Source organism: Oncorhynchus gorbuscha, linkage group LG25, assembly GCF_021184085.1.
Source record: "Oncorhynchus gorbuscha isolate QuinsamMale2020 ecotype Even-year linkage group LG25, OgorEven_v1.0, whole genome shotgun sequence".
Lineage (NCBI taxonomy): Eukaryota > Metazoa > Chordata > Actinopteri > Salmoniformes > Salmonidae > Oncorhynchus > Oncorhynchus gorbuscha.
In genome coordinates this window covers 3,057,418-3,075,708 of record NC_060197.1, presented here as the reverse complement: position 1 = coordinate 3,075,708, position 18,291 = coordinate 3,057,418, and the positions used below count along the sequence as shown (strand labels likewise).

General features: G+C 42.3%; 2 gene segments (V, D, J or C); both read left to right on the top strand.

The window, feature by feature from the left end:
• Positions 1-1,735: 1,735 nt before the first annotated feature.
• LOC124013550 lies at positions 1,736-6,646 on the top strand. The segment is given in 3 exon segments: positions 1,736-1,751; positions 2,143-2,241; positions 5,963-6,646. Coding segments are annotated over 3 exon segments (432 nt in total).
• Positions 6,647-9,504: 2,858 nt separating this feature from the next.
• LOC124014137 lies at positions 9,505-10,666 on the top strand. The segment is given in 2 exon segments: positions 9,505-9,606; positions 10,335-10,666. Coding segments are annotated over 2 exon segments (402 nt in total).
• The last annotated feature ends 7,625 nt before the right edge of the window (positions 10,667-18,291 follow it).

Sequence of the window (18,291 nt, the reverse complement as noted above, 5' to 3'; positions counted from 1 at the left end):
TGAATAAGAATATGTACATATAAATATATGGATGAGCGATGGTCGTGCGGCGCAGGCAAGATACAGTAGATGGTATCAAAGACAGTATATGCAAAAGAGATGAGTAATGTAAGACATTTAAACTTAAAGGGGCATTATTTAAAGTAACTTTTGATCCATTTATTAAAGTGGCCAGAGATTGAGTCTGTATGTTGGCAGCAGCCTCTCTAGGTTAGTGATGGCTGTTTAACAGTCTGATGGCCTTGTGATAGAAGCTGTTTTTCAGTCTCTCGGTCTCAGATTTGATGCACCTGTACTGACCTCGTCTTCTGGATGATAGCAGGGTGAACAGGCAGTGGCTCGGGTGGTTGTTGTCCTTGATGATCTTTTTGGCCTTCCTGTGAAATATGGTGCTGTAGGTGTCCTGGAGGGCAGGTAGCTTGCCCCTGGTGATGCGTTGTGCAGACCGTACTACCCTCTGGGGTTGCCATACCAGGCGGAGATACATCCCAACAGAATGCTCTTGATTGTGCATCTGTAAAAGTTTGTGAGTGTTTCTGGTGACAAGTCAAATTTCTTCAGCCTCCTGAAGGCGCTGTTGCGCCTTCTTCACCACGCTGTCTGTGTGGGTGGACCATTTCAGTTTGTCTGTGACGTGTACGCCGAGAAACTTAAAACTTTTCACCTTCTCCACTACGGTCCCGTCGATGTGGATGGGGGGGTGATCCCTCTGCTGTTTCCTGAAGTCCACAATCATCTCCTTAGTTTTGTTGACATTGAGTGTGTGGTTATTTCCTGACACCACACTCCGAGGGCCCTCACCTCCTCCCTGTAGGCTGTCTCGTCGTTGTTGGTAATCAAGCCTACCACTGTAGTGTCGTCTCCAAACTTGATGATTGAGTTGCAGGCGTACATGGCCAAGCAGTCATGGGTGAACAGGGAGTACAGAAGAGGGTTGAGAACACACTCCCGTGGGGCCCCAGTGTTGAGGATATTGTGGAGATATTGTTTCCTACCTTCACCACCTGGTGGGCGGCCCGTCAGAAAGTCCAGGACCCAGTTGCACAGGGCGGGGTCGAGACCCAGGCTCTCAAGCTTCATGATGAGTTTGGAGGGTACTATGGTGTTGAATGCTGAGCTGTGGTCAATGAACAGCATTCTTACATAGGTATTCCTCTTGTCCAGACGGTGTGATGGCATCGTCTGTGGACCTATTGGGGCGGTAGGCAAATTGGAGTGGGTCTAGGGTGTCAGGTAGGGTGGAGGTGATATGATCCTTGACTAGTCTCTCAAAGCTCTACATGATGTCAGAAGTGAGTGCTATGGGGTGATAGTCATTTAGCTCAGTTACCTTAGCTTTCTTAGAAACAGGAATAATGGTGGCCATCTTCAAGCATGTGGGGACGACAGACTGGGATAGGGATTGATTGAATATGTCTGTAAACACACTAGACAGTTGGTCTGCACATGCTCTGAGGACGCACCTAGGGATGCGGTCTGGGCCGGCAGCTTTGCGAGGGTTAACACGTGTAAATGTTTTACTCACATTGGCCACAGAGAAGGAGAGCCCACAGGTTTTGGTAGCGGGACATGTCAGTTGCACTGTATTGTCCTCAAAGCGAGCAAAGAGATTGTTTAATTTGTCAGGGAGCAAGGTTTCGATGTTCGCAACAGGGCTGGTTTTCTTTTTGTAATCTGTGATTGTGATTGTCTGTAGACCCTGCAACATCAGATATAATGAACTGTCTGTTCACTCATGCTTGGTCTCTCATGTAAGTTCCTGTTATCAGTTAGTGAACACTTAGGATTCCTCTGGTAGTGTTGTCTGTCCTCTGTGACTTTACCACCACTGTTAAATCTGAGATCAACATGTTTAATAAAGGATTATACAACATGATCACTATCACTACTGCTGCTGCTGTTGTCTTTCATATGGACAATATGGAGGAATACTAGCAACACTGATCTGATGCTGGACTGTACCTCCAGACTAGGATAACTTGATACACAGAGGAAGGAAAAATGACTCATATCTGGATTTAAGACACAATTCATATTTGTATTATCTAGAAATGTTATCATGAAGTGTTTGTTCTACCTGGAAGATGGTATAGTGTATTAGTGTTGATTATGATTCTGTATGAGTGATCTTCACTGTAACAGCTGCAGCATCACAACACAGAGAGGTTTTTGTACCAGCAGTAATAGGGATTGTATCACTGTGGTGGACTTTTGGTAGCAGCACCAGACTTGATGTTGGAAGTAAGTAAACACCAAATTCATTGTTTTATTCACGTTTTGATGTCATGTTTCAGTTTCTCTATACATTTACCCTCAAAATTGAGGATTTTAAAATCATGTTTAAGATGATTTTAAAAAAAATACACACGGCTTTCACAGACTATGGCCAATTAGAATAGGAATGTTATTACATCTAATCAAATTTGGCCTGCATTTTTGAAAGACGGAAGAGATTAGCCTACATTTTAGACTAGTTGTATGAATAAACATACTGCACCTAGTAGAAAATGTACAATAAACAGTAGGTTTAAAATAAATAAACAATAAACACTTTCTTTTACATGAAGAAGATAAAACAATATTTGGCAAGTATTCATACCGTACTAGAGTTAGATATTTGAACCACAGTCTAAAGAAATTCAGCTTGTCCAATGGTCAGGAGGTATTTGTTCCAGCAGTAATAGGGATTGTATCACTGTGGTACACTTTTGGTAGCAGCATCAGACTTGATATTGGAAGTAATTAACAAGCTCTCTTCATATTTCTTTTAGATTACATTTTTTTTAAACTTTCTTAAATATATGATTATTTTAGAAATATTTATTGAAAAACATTACATTTTTCTATTGCTTTTCACTGAGCCTTCTTTCAAATAATATATTATTCAATCAAAATGTTAAAAAGTAGGTTTATTTGTATGTCTGATTTGTATGAGTGCAGACTTTTTACTCTTAAAGTGTTGGTTATTGCAGTAATTGTTGCTTTGTGAATCTTATGTTTGTAACGGCCGTCTGTGGTGGAAGAAGGTGAGGACTAGCGTGGTAAGTGTCCATTTTTTAAATAAAGTAAATGAGCACTGAACAAAACAATAAACGACAACGTGAAATAACAAAACTGAAACGGTTCCAATTGGAACAAACACTGACACGGAAAATAATCACCCACAACTCAAAAGTGAAATCAGGCTACCTAAGTATGGTTCTCAATCAGGGACAACGATTGACAGCTGCCTCTGATTGAGAACCATACCAGGCCAAACACAGAAATCACAAATTATAGAAAAAGGAATATAAACTGCCCACCCCAACTCACGCCCTGATCATACTAAAACAAAGACAAAACAAAGGAACTAAGGTCAGAACGTGACAGTAGCCCCCCCCCCCCAAAGGTGCGGACTCCGGCTGCAAAATCTGAACCTATAGGGGAGGGTCTGGGCGGGTGTCTGTCCGCGGTGGCGGCTCTGGCGCGGGACGTGGACCCCACTCCACCATAGTTTTTGTCCGCCTCTTCACCTGCCCACGTGGCCTCTTTAAAGCAGCGACCCTCACCGCCGACCTCGGACTGGGGACCCTCGGACTGGGGACGGGAGATTCCAACAGCACCGGACGGATGGGAGATTCCGGCAGCACCGGACAGGCGGAAGACTCCGGCAGCTCCGGAGTGAAGGGTAATTCTGGCAGCTCCTGACAGACGAGCGGCTCTGGCAGCTCAGGACAGACGGGCGGCTCTGGCAGCTCAGGACAGACGGGAGACTCTGGCAGCTCAGGACAGACGGGAGACTCTGGCAGCTCAGGACAGACGGGACACTCTGGCAGCTCAGGACAGACGGGAGACTCTGGCAGCTCAGGACAGACGGGAGACTCTGGCAGCCCAGGACAGATGGGAGACTCTGGCAGCTCAGGACAGACGGGCGACTCTGGCAGCTCAGGACAGACAGGAGACTCTAGCAGCTATAGCATGTAGGGAGGAGACGGAGAGACAACCTGGTGCAGGGGGCTGCCACCGAGGACTGATGTGTGGAGGAGGCACCGGATAGACCGGACCGTGGAGGCGCACTGGAGGTCCCGAGCACCGAGCCTGCCCAACCCTACCTGGCTGATGCTCCCCGTAGCGAGGCCAGTGCAGTGAGGTGGAATAGCCCGCATTGGGCTATGCTGGCGAACCGGGGACACCCTGCGTAGGGCTGGTGCCATGTATCCCGGCCCGAGGAGACGCACTGGAGACCAGATGCGCTGAGCCGGCTTCATGGCACCTGGCTCGATGCCCACTCTAGCCCGGCCGACATGAGGCACTGCTATGTACCGCACCGGGCAATGCCTGCGCACCGGGGACACCGTGCACCTCACGGCATAACACAGTGCCTGCCCGGTCCCCCTCTCTCCACGGTAAGCACGGGGAGTTGGCTCAGGTATCCTACCGGTCTTAGCCACACACCCCGTGTGCCTCCCCCTCAATACATTTTTGGGGCTGCCTCTCGGGCTTCCAACTGCGCTGCCGTGCTGCCTCCTCATACCACCGCCTCTCTGCTTTTTCTGCTTCCAGCTCTGCCTTGGGGCGGCGATACTCTCCCGGCTGTACCCTGAGTCCCTTGCCATCCAGGATCTCCTCCCATGTCCAGAAGTCTGGAGATCGCTGCTCTTGCCCGTTACCACGCTGCTTGGTCCTTTGGTGGTGGGTGATTCCGTAACGGCCGTCTGTGGTGGAAGAATGTGAGGACCAATGCGCAGCGTGGTAAGTGTCCATCTATTTAATAAAATAAATGAACAATGAACAAAACAATAAACGACAACGTGAAATAACAAAACTGAAACAGTTCCGTGTGGAACAAACACTGACACGGAAAATAATCACCCACAACTCAAAAGTGAAATCAGGCTACCTAAGTATGGTTCTCAATCAGGGACAACGATTGACAGCTCCCTCTGATTGAGAACCATACCAGGCCAAACACAGAAATCACAAATTATAGAAAAAGGAACATAGACTGCCCACCCCAACTCACGCCTTGACCATACTAAAACAAAGACAAAACAATGGAACTAAGGTCAGAACGTGACAATGTTTTTATACAACCTGTTGGATTATCTTAATATACTGGAGTTAAGAGTATTCTGATCAGAGGCCTCCCGGGTGGCGCAGTGGTTAAGGGCGCTGTACTGCAGCGCCAGCTGTGCCATCAGAGACTCTGGGTTTACGCACAGGCCGAGACCAGGAGGTTCGTGGGGCGAAGCACAATTGGCCTAGCATCGTCCGTGTTAGGGAGGGATTGTCTCATCACTCCCCAGCGACTCCTGTGGCGGGCCGGGCGCAGTGCACGCTAACCAAGGTTGCCAGGTGCACGGTGTTTCCCCCAACACATTGGTGCGGCTGGCTTCCGGGTTGGATGCGTGCTGTGTTAAGAAGTGCGGCTTGGTTGGGTTGTGTATCGGAGGACGCATGACTTTCAACCTTCGTCTCTCCTGAGCCCGTACGGGAGTTGTAGCGATGAGACAAGATAGTAGCTACTAAAAACAATTGGATGCCATGAAATTGGGGAGAAAAGGGGGTAAAATGTATTCTGATCAGAAACAATCCTAAGATATCTGACATACTAGTAATGCTAAAGTTAACCACTTACACTTGTCTCATATTGTTCATAAATCTGCATTGTATATCTATCATATTATGTTTTGTGTTTTCTTCAAATATTTTATTTAAAAAAAAGAGTATTCTGATCAGAAACAATCCTAAGATATCTGACATACTAGTAATGCTAAAGTTAACCACTTACACTTGTCTCATATTGTTCATAAATCTGCATTGTATATCTATCATATTATGCTTTGTGTTTTCTTCAAATCTTTTATCAATCTAACTACATTATATTTTGAAGGTATTTCCAAATCAATATATTTGTATATCTATTGCTTTTATAAATCTTTTGGACATAGTTGATGCAGTTGATGTGTTCTGTTTGTTCCAGGTAACAGTGCCCCCACTCTCACTGTCCTGCCCCCCTCTAGAGAGGAACTGTCCAGTACAACAACAGCCACACTGACGTGTCTGGCCAACAAGGGCTTCCCCTCAGACTGGACCATAAGATGGAAAGTGGACCGGACCAGCAACAACCAGAAGACCAGTCCCGGGGTCCTGGAGAAGGATGGCATGTACAGCTGGAGCAGCACCCTGACTCTCACTGGCCAGGAGTGGACCAAGGCAGGAGAGGTGACCTGTGAAGCCCAGCAGAAATCCCAGACTCCAGTCACCAAGACCCTGAGGAGGACTGACTGTTCTGGGTAGGACCCCTCAGTCACACACCCCTGAAGAGAGAGGCTGCTGGTTCCTCTGCTTTGACTCTGTTCTGAGATCAGATGTTCTCTGTCTTATTGATCACTGACATGTAAACAGACAGGGGGCTTTGCTTGAGTTCATGTGTCAATCTTCTCTGTAGACTGAGGTTGTATCAGTGCTAAATTTGATGAGTTCTGTTTTATTTCTATCAGATACTGTAGGAATGTTTGCTTTGAAGATTTTATGAAAATAACGTTTTCCCTTTGGAACAAATATTTTAGTTGTCTCTTTCAATAATTAAACTTTAGTTGTACATGTTGAATGGTATAGACGTATATTAATAAAGCCTTATTCACAGTTTATTTTTAAACTATCAGACCTAAATGTCATTGCTTAATTATTTATGTTCTCACTGCGTTGTCATCAACCAGTGGTTCATTGTAAGGGATGGATCGAAATGTACAGAATGGGTACCTGGAGGAAAATGGGTTCATGCTTTTTAAATTTATCTCAAGGGGAGAGTTTAGTATTCTTTTTTTTCAATTTAGTCCAGGGGAGGATCATGTCATTTGCATTTTATGAAATGTGTGTATTTCTCAGTGTTTTAGAATTAGTTGCTTATTAGGCTTTACAATATATCGTTGTGTGTCCGATGCCACCCCTCATAATCAAATGTGTCTATAGGCTATTTAGTGTGGTCTCAACGAAATGATCCCTAGCCTAGAGGCTATAGGCTACGAAGTGTATGCTCAGAGAAGCACAGCACAAAGTTATGTTTCTAAGATAGCTGTTGGGATGGTGTAAATTAAACTAGGCTGCATTACACATCGCAATGGATATTTCAAACCTGAGCCCCGGCCTTCTCTATGCTTGCTGATCAAAAACGTTTTGTGTGCTGGCTAACCAATGGCTGTGCTGTGTAGGCCTATGGTTACAGTTCAGGAGGAGAGTCAAAGGCTTCTTCTGAAAGCAATTTTTGATTAGGCCTAGTCAGTGGTATAAAGTACTTAAGTAAAAATACTTGAAAGTACTACTTAAAGGCCATGACAAAAACTATAAGTCATAACCATGATGATGATGATGATGATGAGGATGGTCATGTCATCTGAATGATTGCTTTCTATTATTGTCACATGTCACAGTTCATCTCCTCTAGTGACCATTGTTCCATGTCAGGTTTTTGTACGGCTCTATATCACTGTGTGAACACCCAGACACTGTTGTAGTGTGCACTCTGACAGTAGTAATCTCCTGCATCTTCAGCCTGGACTCCACTGATGGTCAGAGTGAAGTCACTCCCAGATCCACTGCCACTGAATCTAGATGGAATCCCAGACTGAAGTGTTGTAGCAAAGTAAATAAGGAGTATAGGAGCTCCTCCAGGTTTCTGTTGGTACCAGGCTAGGTAGTTATTGTTGTATACATTACTGCTGGTTTTACAGTTCAGAGAGACTGTCTGTTCTGGGAGAACAGCTTTCACTACCGGAGTCTGTGTCACAATGTACTGTCCTCTGGATTCTGAAAAATATTGTAAAACATTTATAGGAATGGAATGTTACATATAGTAATGAATAGTTCTGAATAGAAATATTAACATTGATATACTGTACATGTAAACACTGTAGATTTAATTAATTTACAACAATACATTCTGATAATTGTAACCTTGTATGTAGAATACAAATGTCCAGATGAAGATGGTGATAAAAGTCATGGTTGTTGTGGGTTCTGTTGTCATGAAGAACAGCTCTCAGTCATGAAGTGTTAAACTCACAGGGATATAAACACTCTTAGAGCAGTGAAGCAGATGCATTATGCAAATTCATGTTTCAAATCTATTTCAGGTTCCAAGTAGGTTCCCATCAGAATACATTTAGAGATTTATTTCATAATAATTAGGTGGGTAATTAAATTGTTCTTATTTCACACAGTTTTATGCCCAAGTGTGAATTGGAATTATTTATTTTTGCATATCCCAACTCCCAATGAGACAACCTCGGAGAGTGGGGTCAAGGCCAGGGTCTGCCGTTGCCAACGGCGACCCTGGAGCAATTAGGGTTAAGTGCCTTGCTCAAGGTCACATCAGCATATTTTTCACCTTGTCGACCCAGATATTTGAACTAGTGACCTTTCTGTTACTGGCCCAACACTCTAACCGCTAGCTACATGTCGCCCCTTTAATAACATCAAACAGCAACTGTTTTATCTGATAACTAATGTATGGTAACTTTTATGTCACACTACCATTATATTGTTATTCTGATGATGATCAGATATAATGAATTGTCTGTTCACTCATGCTTGGTCTCTCATGTAAGTTCCTCTAATCAGTTAGTGAACACTTCTCTAAACTAAAGCTGGTAGGATTCCAATGGTAGTGTTGTCTGTCCTCTGTGACTTTACCACCACTGTTAAATCTGAGATCAACATGTTAAATAAAGGATTATACAACATGATCACTATCACTACTGCTGCTGCTGTTGTCTTTCATATGGACAATATGGAGGAATACTAGCAACATTGATCTGATGCTGGACTGTACCTCCAGACTAGGAGAACCTGATACACAGAGGAAGGAAAAATGACTCATGTCTGGATTTAAGATACAATTCATATTTTTATTATCTAGAAACAGCTTATATGAAGTGTTTGTTCTACCTGGAAGATGTTAAAGTGCATTAGTGTTGATTATGATTCTGTATGAGTGGTCTTCACTGTAACAGCTGCAGCATCACAACACAGAGAGGTTTTTGTACCAGCAGTAATAGTGATTGTATCACTGTGGAGGACTTTTGGTAGCGGCACCAGACTTGATGTTGGAAGTAAGTAAAGAACAAAATTAACTATTTATTCACCTTTTGATGTAGTGTTTCAATATATCTATACGTTTTGCATTGATATTGAGGAATTTTCAACTTAACTTTTTTAGATGATTTAAACAAAATACACAAGGCCAACACATACTATGGCCAATTTGAATATGAATGTTATTACATCTAAACAAATTTGACCTGCTTTTAAACTATGAAAGTGATTAGCCTACATTTTAGATTAGTTGTATGAATAAACATGCTGCACCTACAGTAGTAGGAGATGTACAAGAAAAAGTCAGGTTTGGTCCATGTTAAGGAAATCAACATGAAAAACACTTTATTTCTAATTGAGTAGAATAATTCATTTCTGAAATGTATTCATACTATAGTAGAGTTAATTATTTGAACCACAGTCTAAAGAAATGAAGAGTGCCAAACATGCAGGAGGTTTTTGTACCAGCAGTAATAGGGATTGTATCACTGTGGTGCACTTTTGGTAGCGGCACAAGACTAGATGTTGGAAGTAAGTAACACGCTCTTTGATATTTCTTTCTGAAATGTTCAAATGTTCAAATGTAGGAGTTGATTTAAATGTGTGGTTTGATGGATGGCAGAGGAGAGTTCTAGTATGATAACTATTTAATAATATGGAATATAGTTGTTGCATTGTGTATTACTGTTTGTGTGCAATTCTTTATTTATATTTTTATTATCTTTAACTCAAATATTATTGGTTAAATGTAGATTTTGAATGAGCCTTCTTTCAAATAAATATTTATTGACTCAAAATGATAAATTGTAGGTTTATTTGAATGTCTGATTTGTATAATTGCATAATATTACACCTAATTGTGGTATAAAAACGAATAGTATTGTATATAGTATTCATCATTGTTGCATTGTATTCATGGTACACTTCACTGTTAGTGTGAAGACAAAGACAAAGAATATGAGTTGGCTGTTCTGATCAGGTCCATTCCTAAACAATATCTGTATAACATGTATAACTGACACCATATGACTAGTACCTCTAGTTATTTAACCACTTTATACTTGTTTGGTTCATAAATCTGCTTTGTATCATATTACTTTAGTGTTTTCTCCACATCTTTCAAACAATCTAACTTTTACATTCATATTTAGAGGGCATTTCCAATTCACTTTATTTGGTTGTGGACCTTAATGGAGATAATCTCTTAGTGTTGCTGTACTTGTTGTAATTACTTAGTTGATGTGTTCTGTTTGTTCCAGGTAACAGTGCCCCCACCCTCACCGTCCTGCCCCCCTCTAGTGAGGAGCTGTCCAGTACAACAACAGCCACACTGACGTGTCTGGCCAACAAGGGCTTCCCCTCAGACTGGACCATAAGATGGAAAGTGGACGGGACCAGCCAGAAGCAGGAGGCCAGTTCTAGGGTCCTGGAGAAGGATGGCCTGTACAGCTGGAGCAGCACCCTGACTCTCACTGGCCAGGAGTGGACCAAGGCAGGAGAGGTGACCTGTGAAGCTCAGCAGAATTCCCAGAATCCAGTCACCAAGACCTTGAGGAGGGCTGACTGTTCTGGGTAGGACCCCTCAGTCACACACCCCTGTGGAGAGGCTGCTGGTTCCTCTGCTTTGACTCTGTTCTGAGATCAGATGTTCTCTGTCTTTTGATCACTGACATGTCGAGTAACTGGGGGCTTTGCTTGAGTTCATGTGTCAGTCCTCTCTGTAAACTGAGATTGAATCGGTATTAGATTTGATGAGTTCTGTTTTGTTACTATTAGATACTGTAGGAATGTTTGCTTTGATGCTTTGATGAATAGATGAAAATAAAGATTTCCCTTTGGAACACATATTTCTGTCTCTTTTAATAATTTGACTGCAGTCTTAAATGTTGTTGAATGGTATAGACATACAGTAATCAAGCCTGATTCACAGTTTCCTTGAAAACTATCAGGCCTGAATGTCATTGCTTAGTTATTTATGTTCTCACTTGAAACCACATCATCTTCAAACAGCAAATCAAATCAAAACAAATGTTACTAATCACATGCGCCAAATACAACAGATGTAGACCTTACAGAGAAATGCTTACTTATGAGAGGCCTAACCAACAATACAGCTTAAAAAAATACGTATGAGAATAAGAGATAAAAGTAACAAGTAATTAAAGAGCAGCAATAAAATAACAATAGAGAGACTGTATACATGGGGGAACCGATACAGAGTCAATGTGCGGTGGCACCGGTTCGTTGAGGTAGTATGTACATGTAGGTAGAGTTATTAAAGTGACTATGCATAGATGAACAGTCTATGACAAGGGTGGTGTTTAGTCCCATGGTCCTTAGCTTATTGATGAGCTTTGAGGGCACTATGGTGTTGAAAGCTGAGCTGTAGTCAATGAATATAATTCTCACATAGGTGTTCCTTTTGTCCAGGTGGGAAAGGGCAGTGTGGAGAGCAATAGCGATTGTATCATCTGTGGATCTGTTGGGGCGGTATGCAAATTGGAGTGGGTTTAGGGTTGCTGGGATGATGTTGTAGATGTGAGCCATGACCAGCCTTTCAAAGCACTTCATGGCTACAGACGTGAGTGCTACGGGTTGGTAGGCAGGTTACCTTAGTGTTCTTGGGCACAGGCACTATGGTGGTCTGCTTGAAACATGTTGGTATTACAGACTCAGACAGGGAGAGGTTGAAAGTGTCAGTGAAGAGACTTGCCAGTTGGTCAGCGCATGCTCGCGGTACACGTCCTGGTAATCCGTCTGGCCCTGCGGCCTTAAAAATGTTGACCTGTTTAAAGGTCTTACTCACATCGGCTGCAGAGAGCATGATCACACAGTCTTCCATGACAGTTGGTGCTCTCATGCATGTTTCAATGTTATTTGCCTCGAAGCGAGCATAGAAGTAGTTTAGCTCATCTGGTAGGCTCGTGTCACTGTGCAGCTCTCGGCTGTGCTTCCGTTTGTAGTCTGTAATGGTTTGCAAGTCCTGCCACATCCGACTAGCGTCAGAGCCAGTGTAGTACGATTCGATCTTAGTCCTGTATTGACGCTTTGCCTGTTTGATGGTTTGTCGGATGGCAATAGCGGGATTTCTTTTAAGCTTCCGGGTTAGAGTCCCGCTCCTTGAAAGTGACAGCTCAAGCCTTTAGCTCAGTGCAGATGCTGCCTGTAATCCATGGCTTCTGGTAGGGATATGTTTATTTTTGTATTTATTTCACCTTTATTTAACCAGGTAGGCTAGCTGAGAACATGTTCTCATTTTCAACTAAGACCTGGCCAAGATAAAGGATAGCAATTTGACACATACAACAACACAGAGTTACACATGGAATAAACAAAACATAGTCAATAATACAGTAGAACAAAAGAAAACAAAAAGTCTATATACAGTGAGTGCAAATGAGGTAAGATAAGGGAGTTAAGGCAATAAATAGGCCATGGTGGTGAAGTAATTACAATATAACAATTAAAACACTGGAATGGTAGATGTGCAGAAGATGAATGTGCAAGTAGAAATACTGGGGTGCAAAGGACCAAGATAAATAAATAAATATTGTATGGGGATGAGGTGGGTAGATAGAAAAGCTCTTTATAGATGGGCTATGTACAGGTGCAGTGATCTGTGAGCTGCTCTGACAGCTGGTGCTTAAAGCTAGTGAGGGAGATATGAGTCTCCAGCTTCAGAGATTTTTGCAGTTCGTTCCAGTCATTGGCAGCAGAGAACTGGAAGGAATGACGACCAAAGGAGGAATTGGCTTTGGGGGTGACCAGTGAGATATACCTGCTGGAGCGCTTGCTACGAGTGGGTGCTGCTATGGTGACCAGTGAGCTGAGATAAGGTGGGGCTTTACCTAGCAAAGACTTGTAGATAACCTGTAGCCAGTGGGTTTGGTGATGAGTATGGAGCGAGGGCCAACCAACGAGAGCGTACAGGTCGCAATGGTGGGTAGTGTATGGGGCTTTGGTGACAAAACGGATGGCACTGTAATAGACTGCATCCAGTTTGTTGAGTAGAGTGTTGGAGGCAATTTTATAGATGACATCACCGAAGTCGAGGATCGGTAGGATGGTCAGTTTTACGAGGGTATGTTTGGCAGCATGCGTGAAGGATGCTTTGTTGTGATATAGGAAGCCAATTCTAGATTTAATTTTGGATTGAAGATGTGTCTGGAAGGAAAGTTTACAGTCTAACCAGACACCAGTATGTACGTATGGTCACTGTGGGGATGACGTCATCAATGCACTTATTGATGAAGCCAATGACTGATGCGGTGTACTCCTCAATGCCATTGATGGAACATATTACAGTCTGTGCCAGCAAACAGTCCTGTAGCTTAGAATCTGACCACTTTTTATTGATCAAGTCACTGGTGCTTCCTGCTTTAATTTTAGCTCGTAAGCAGGAATCAGGAGGATTTAATTATGGTCAGATTTGCAAAATGGAGTGCAAGGGAGAGCTTTGTATGCGTCTCTGTGTGTGTAGTATACAGCGGGGCAAAAAAGTATTTAGTCAGGCACCAATTGTGCAAGTTCTCCCACTTAAAAAGATGAGAGAGGCCTGTAATTTTCATCATAGGTACACTTCAACTATGACAGACAAAATGACGAAAAAAAATCTAGAAAATCACATTGGAGGATTTTAAATGAATTTATTTGCAAATTATGGTGGAAAATAAGTATTTCTGGCTCTCACAGAAGAGGCTCCTCTGTCTTCCACTCATTACCTGTATTAATGGCACCTGTTTGAACTTGTTATCAGTATAAAAGACACCTGTCCTCAACCTCAAACAGTCACACTCCAAACTCCACTATGGCCAAGACCAAAGAGCTGTCAAAGGACACCAGAAACAAAATTGTAGATGTGCACCAGGCTGGGAAGACTGCATCTGCAATAGGTAAGCAGCTTGGTTTGAAGAAATCAACTGTGGGAGCAATTATTAGCAAATGGAAGACATACAAGACCACTGATAATCTCCCTCGATCTGGGGCTCCATGCAAGATCTCACCCCGTGGGGTCCAAATGATCACAAGAACGGTGAGCAAAATCCCAGAACCACACGGGGGGACCTAGTGAATGACCTGCAGAGAGCTGGGACCAAAGTAACAAAGCCTACCATCAGTAACACACTACGCCGCCAGGGACTCAAATCCTGCTGTGCCAGACGTGTCCCCCTGCTTAAGCCAGTACATGTCCAGCCCCGTCTGAAGTTTGCTAGAGAGCATTTGGATGATCCAGAAGAAGATTGGGAGAATGTCATATGGTCAGATGATATCAAAATAGAACTTTTTAGTAAAAACTCAACTCGTCGTGTTTGGAGGACAAAGAATGCTGAGTTGCATCCAAAGAACACCATACCTACTGTGAAGCATGGGGTGGAAACATCATGCTTTGGGGCTGTTTTTCTGCAAAGGGAACAGGACGACTAATCCGTGTAAAGGAAAGAATGAATGGGGCCATATATCGTGATATTTTGAGTGAAAACCTCCTACCATCAGCAAGGGCATTGAAGATGAAACGTGGCTGGGTCTTTCAGCATGACAATGATCCCAAACACACCGCCCGGGCAACGAAGGAGTGGCTTCGTAAGAAGCATTTCAAGGTCCTGGAGTGGCCTAGCCAGTCTCCAGATCTCAACCCCATAGAACATCTTTGGGGGGAGTTGAAAGTCTGTGTTGCCCAGCAACAGCCCCAAAACATCACTGCTCTAGAGGAGATCTGCATGGAGGAATGGGCCAAAATACCAGCAGCAGTGTGCGAAAAACTTGTGAAGACTTACAGAAAACGTTTGACCTCTGTCATTGCCAACAAAGGGTATATAACAAAGTATTGAGATACACTTTTGTTATGCTCTGTCACTGCACAACTATTTTCAGGTCTCTCCAGAGATGTTCAATTGGGATCAAGTCCGGGCTCTGGCTGGGCCACTCAAGGACTTTCAGAGACTTGTCCCGAAGCCACTCCTGTGTTGTCTTGTCTGTGTGCTTAGGGTCATTGTCCTGTAGGAAGTGGAAACTTGGCCCCAGTCTGAGGTCCTGCGCAAGCTGGAGCAGGATTTCATCAAGGATCTCTGTACTTTGCTCTGTTCATCTTTCCCTCGATCCTGACTAGTCTCCCAATCCCTGCCGCTGAAAAACATCCCCTCAGCATGATGCTGCCACCACCATGCTTCTCCAGACGTGACGTTTGGCATTCAGGCCAAAGAGTTCAATCTTGGTTTCATCAGACCAGAGAATCTTGTTTCTCATGGTCTGAGAGTCTTTAAGTGCATTTTGGCAAACTCCAAGCGGGCTGTCATGTGCCTTTTACTGAGGAGTGTGTTTCGTCTGGCTACTCTACCATAAAGGCCTTATTGGTGGAGTGCTGCAGAGATGGATATCCTTCTGAAAGGTTCCCCCATCACGGCAGAGAAACTCAGGAGCTCTGTCAGAGTGACCATGGGGTCCTTGGTCACCTCCCTGACCAAGGCCTTTTTCCCCCGATGCTCAGTTTGGCCGGTTCGCCAGCTCTAGGAAGAGTCTTGGTGGTTCCAAATTTCTTCTATTTATGAATGATGGAGGCCACGGTCTTCTTGGGGACCTTTAATGCTGCAGAAATGTTTTGGTACCCTTCCCCAGATCTGTGCCTCAACACAATCCTGTGTCAGAGCTCTATGGACAATTCCTTCGACCTTGTGGCTTGGTTTTTACTCAGAAATGCACGGTCAACTGTGGGACCTTATATAGATATATAGTATGATATAGGTATGTGCCTTTCCAAATCATGTCCAATCAATTGAATTTATGACACGTAGACTCCAATCAATTTGTAGAAACATCTCACGGACGATCAATGGAAACAGAATGCACCCGAGCTCAATTTCGAGTCACAAAGAAAAGGGTCTGACTACTTACGTAAATAAGGAATTTCATAGTGTTTTAATATATATATATATATATATATATATATATATAAATAAATATGCCAACATTTCTAAAAAAATGTTTCGCTTTGTCATTATGGGGTATTGGGTATAGATTTTTTTAAAATCAATTTGAGAATAAGGCTGTGATGTAACAAAATGTGGAAATAGTCAATGGGTCTGAATACTTTCCGAATGCAACAAGGGCTTCCCCTCAGACAGGATCATGAGCTGGAAAGTGGATGGGACCAGCAAGAAGCAGGAGGCCAGTCCCATAAATCGCAGACTCCAGTCACCAAGACCATGAGGAAGGCTGACTGACTGTTCTGGGTAGGACCCCTCAGTCACACACCCCTGTGGAGAGAGGCTGCTGGTTCCTCTGCTTTGACTCTATTCTGAGATCAGATGTTCTCTGTCTTATTGATCACTGACATGTAGACTAACAGAGGGCTTTGCTTGAGTTCATTGTGTCAATCCTCTCTGTAGACTGAGGTTGTATCAGTGTTAGATTTGATGTGTTCTGCTTTATTACTATTAGATACTGTAGGAATGTTTGCTTTGATGCTTTGATGAATAAATTAAAATGAAGATTTACCTTAAGAACAAATATTTTTGTTGTCTCTTTCAATAAACCAAAGTAGACTTTAATCTTAAATGTTGTTGAATGATCTAGAAATATATTCATAAAGCCTTGTTGACAGATTGAAAACCTTCAGACCTAAATAATGTCATTGCTTAGTTATATATATGTTCTCACTTGAAACCAAATTGTCATCAACCACTAGTTCATACTAACACAAGATACTACAATGTTAACATATTAACATGAGAGGTCTAGATACTACAATGTTAACATATTAACAGGAGAGGTCTAGATACTACAATGTTAACATATTAACAGGAGAGGTCTAGATACTACAATGTTAACATATTAACATGAGAGGTCAAGATACTACAATGTTAACATATTAACATGAGAGGTCTAGATACTACAATGTTAACATATTAACATGAGAGGTCTAGATACTACAATGTTAACAGATTAACAGGAGAGGTCTAGATACTACAATGTTAACATATTAACAGGAGAGGTCTAGATACTACAATGTTAACATATTAACAGGAGAGGTCTAGATACTACAATGTTAACATATTAACAGGAGAGGTCTAGATACTACAATGTTAACATATTAACAGGAGAGGTCTAGATACTACAATGTTAACATATTAACAGGAGAGGTCTAGATACTACAATGTTAACATATTAACAGGAGAGGTCTAGATCTACAATGTTAACAGATTAACAGGAGAGGTCTAGATACTACAATGTTAACAGATTAACAGGAGAGGTCTAGATACTACAATGATTAACAGGAGAGGTCTAGATACTACAATGTTAACAGATTAACAGGAGAGGTCTAGTTAGATCTACAATGTTAACAGATTAACAGGAGAGGTCTAGATACTACAATGTTAACAGATTAACAGGAGAGGTCTAGATACTACAATGTTAACATATTAACAGGAGAGGTCTAGATAATACAATGTTAACAGATTAACAGGAGAGGTCTAGATACTACAATGTTAACATATTAACAGGAGAGGTCTAGATATACAATGTTAACAGATTAACAATGTTAACAGACAGGAGGTCTAGATACTACAATGTTAACAGATTAACAGGAGAGGTCTAGATACTACAATGTTAACAGATTAGAGGTCTAGATACTACAATGTTTTAACAGGAGAGGTCTAGATACTACAATGTTAACAGATTAACAGGAGAGGTCTAGAATACAATGTTAACAGATTAACAGGAGAGGTCTAGATACTACAATGTTAACAGTTAACAGGAGAGGTCTAGATACTACAATGTTAACAGATTAACAGGAGAGGTCTCAATGTTAACATATTAACAGGAGAGGTCTAGATACTACAATGTTAACAGATTAACAGGAGAGGTCTAGATACTACAATGTTAACAGATTAACAGGAGAGGTCTAGATACTACAATGTTAACATATTAACAGGAGAGGTCTAGATACTACAATGTTAACAGATTAACAGGAGAGGTCTAGATACTACAATGTTAACAGATTAACAGGAGAGGTCTAGATACTACAATGTTAACAGATTAACAGGAGAGGTCTAGATACTACAATGTTAACATATTAACAAAGTCTAGATACTACAATGTTAACAGATTAACTGGAGAGGTCTAATACTACAATGTTAACAGATTAACAGGAGAGGTCTAATACTACAATGTTAACATTGTTAACAGGAGTTCTAGATACTACAATGTTAACAGATTAACAGG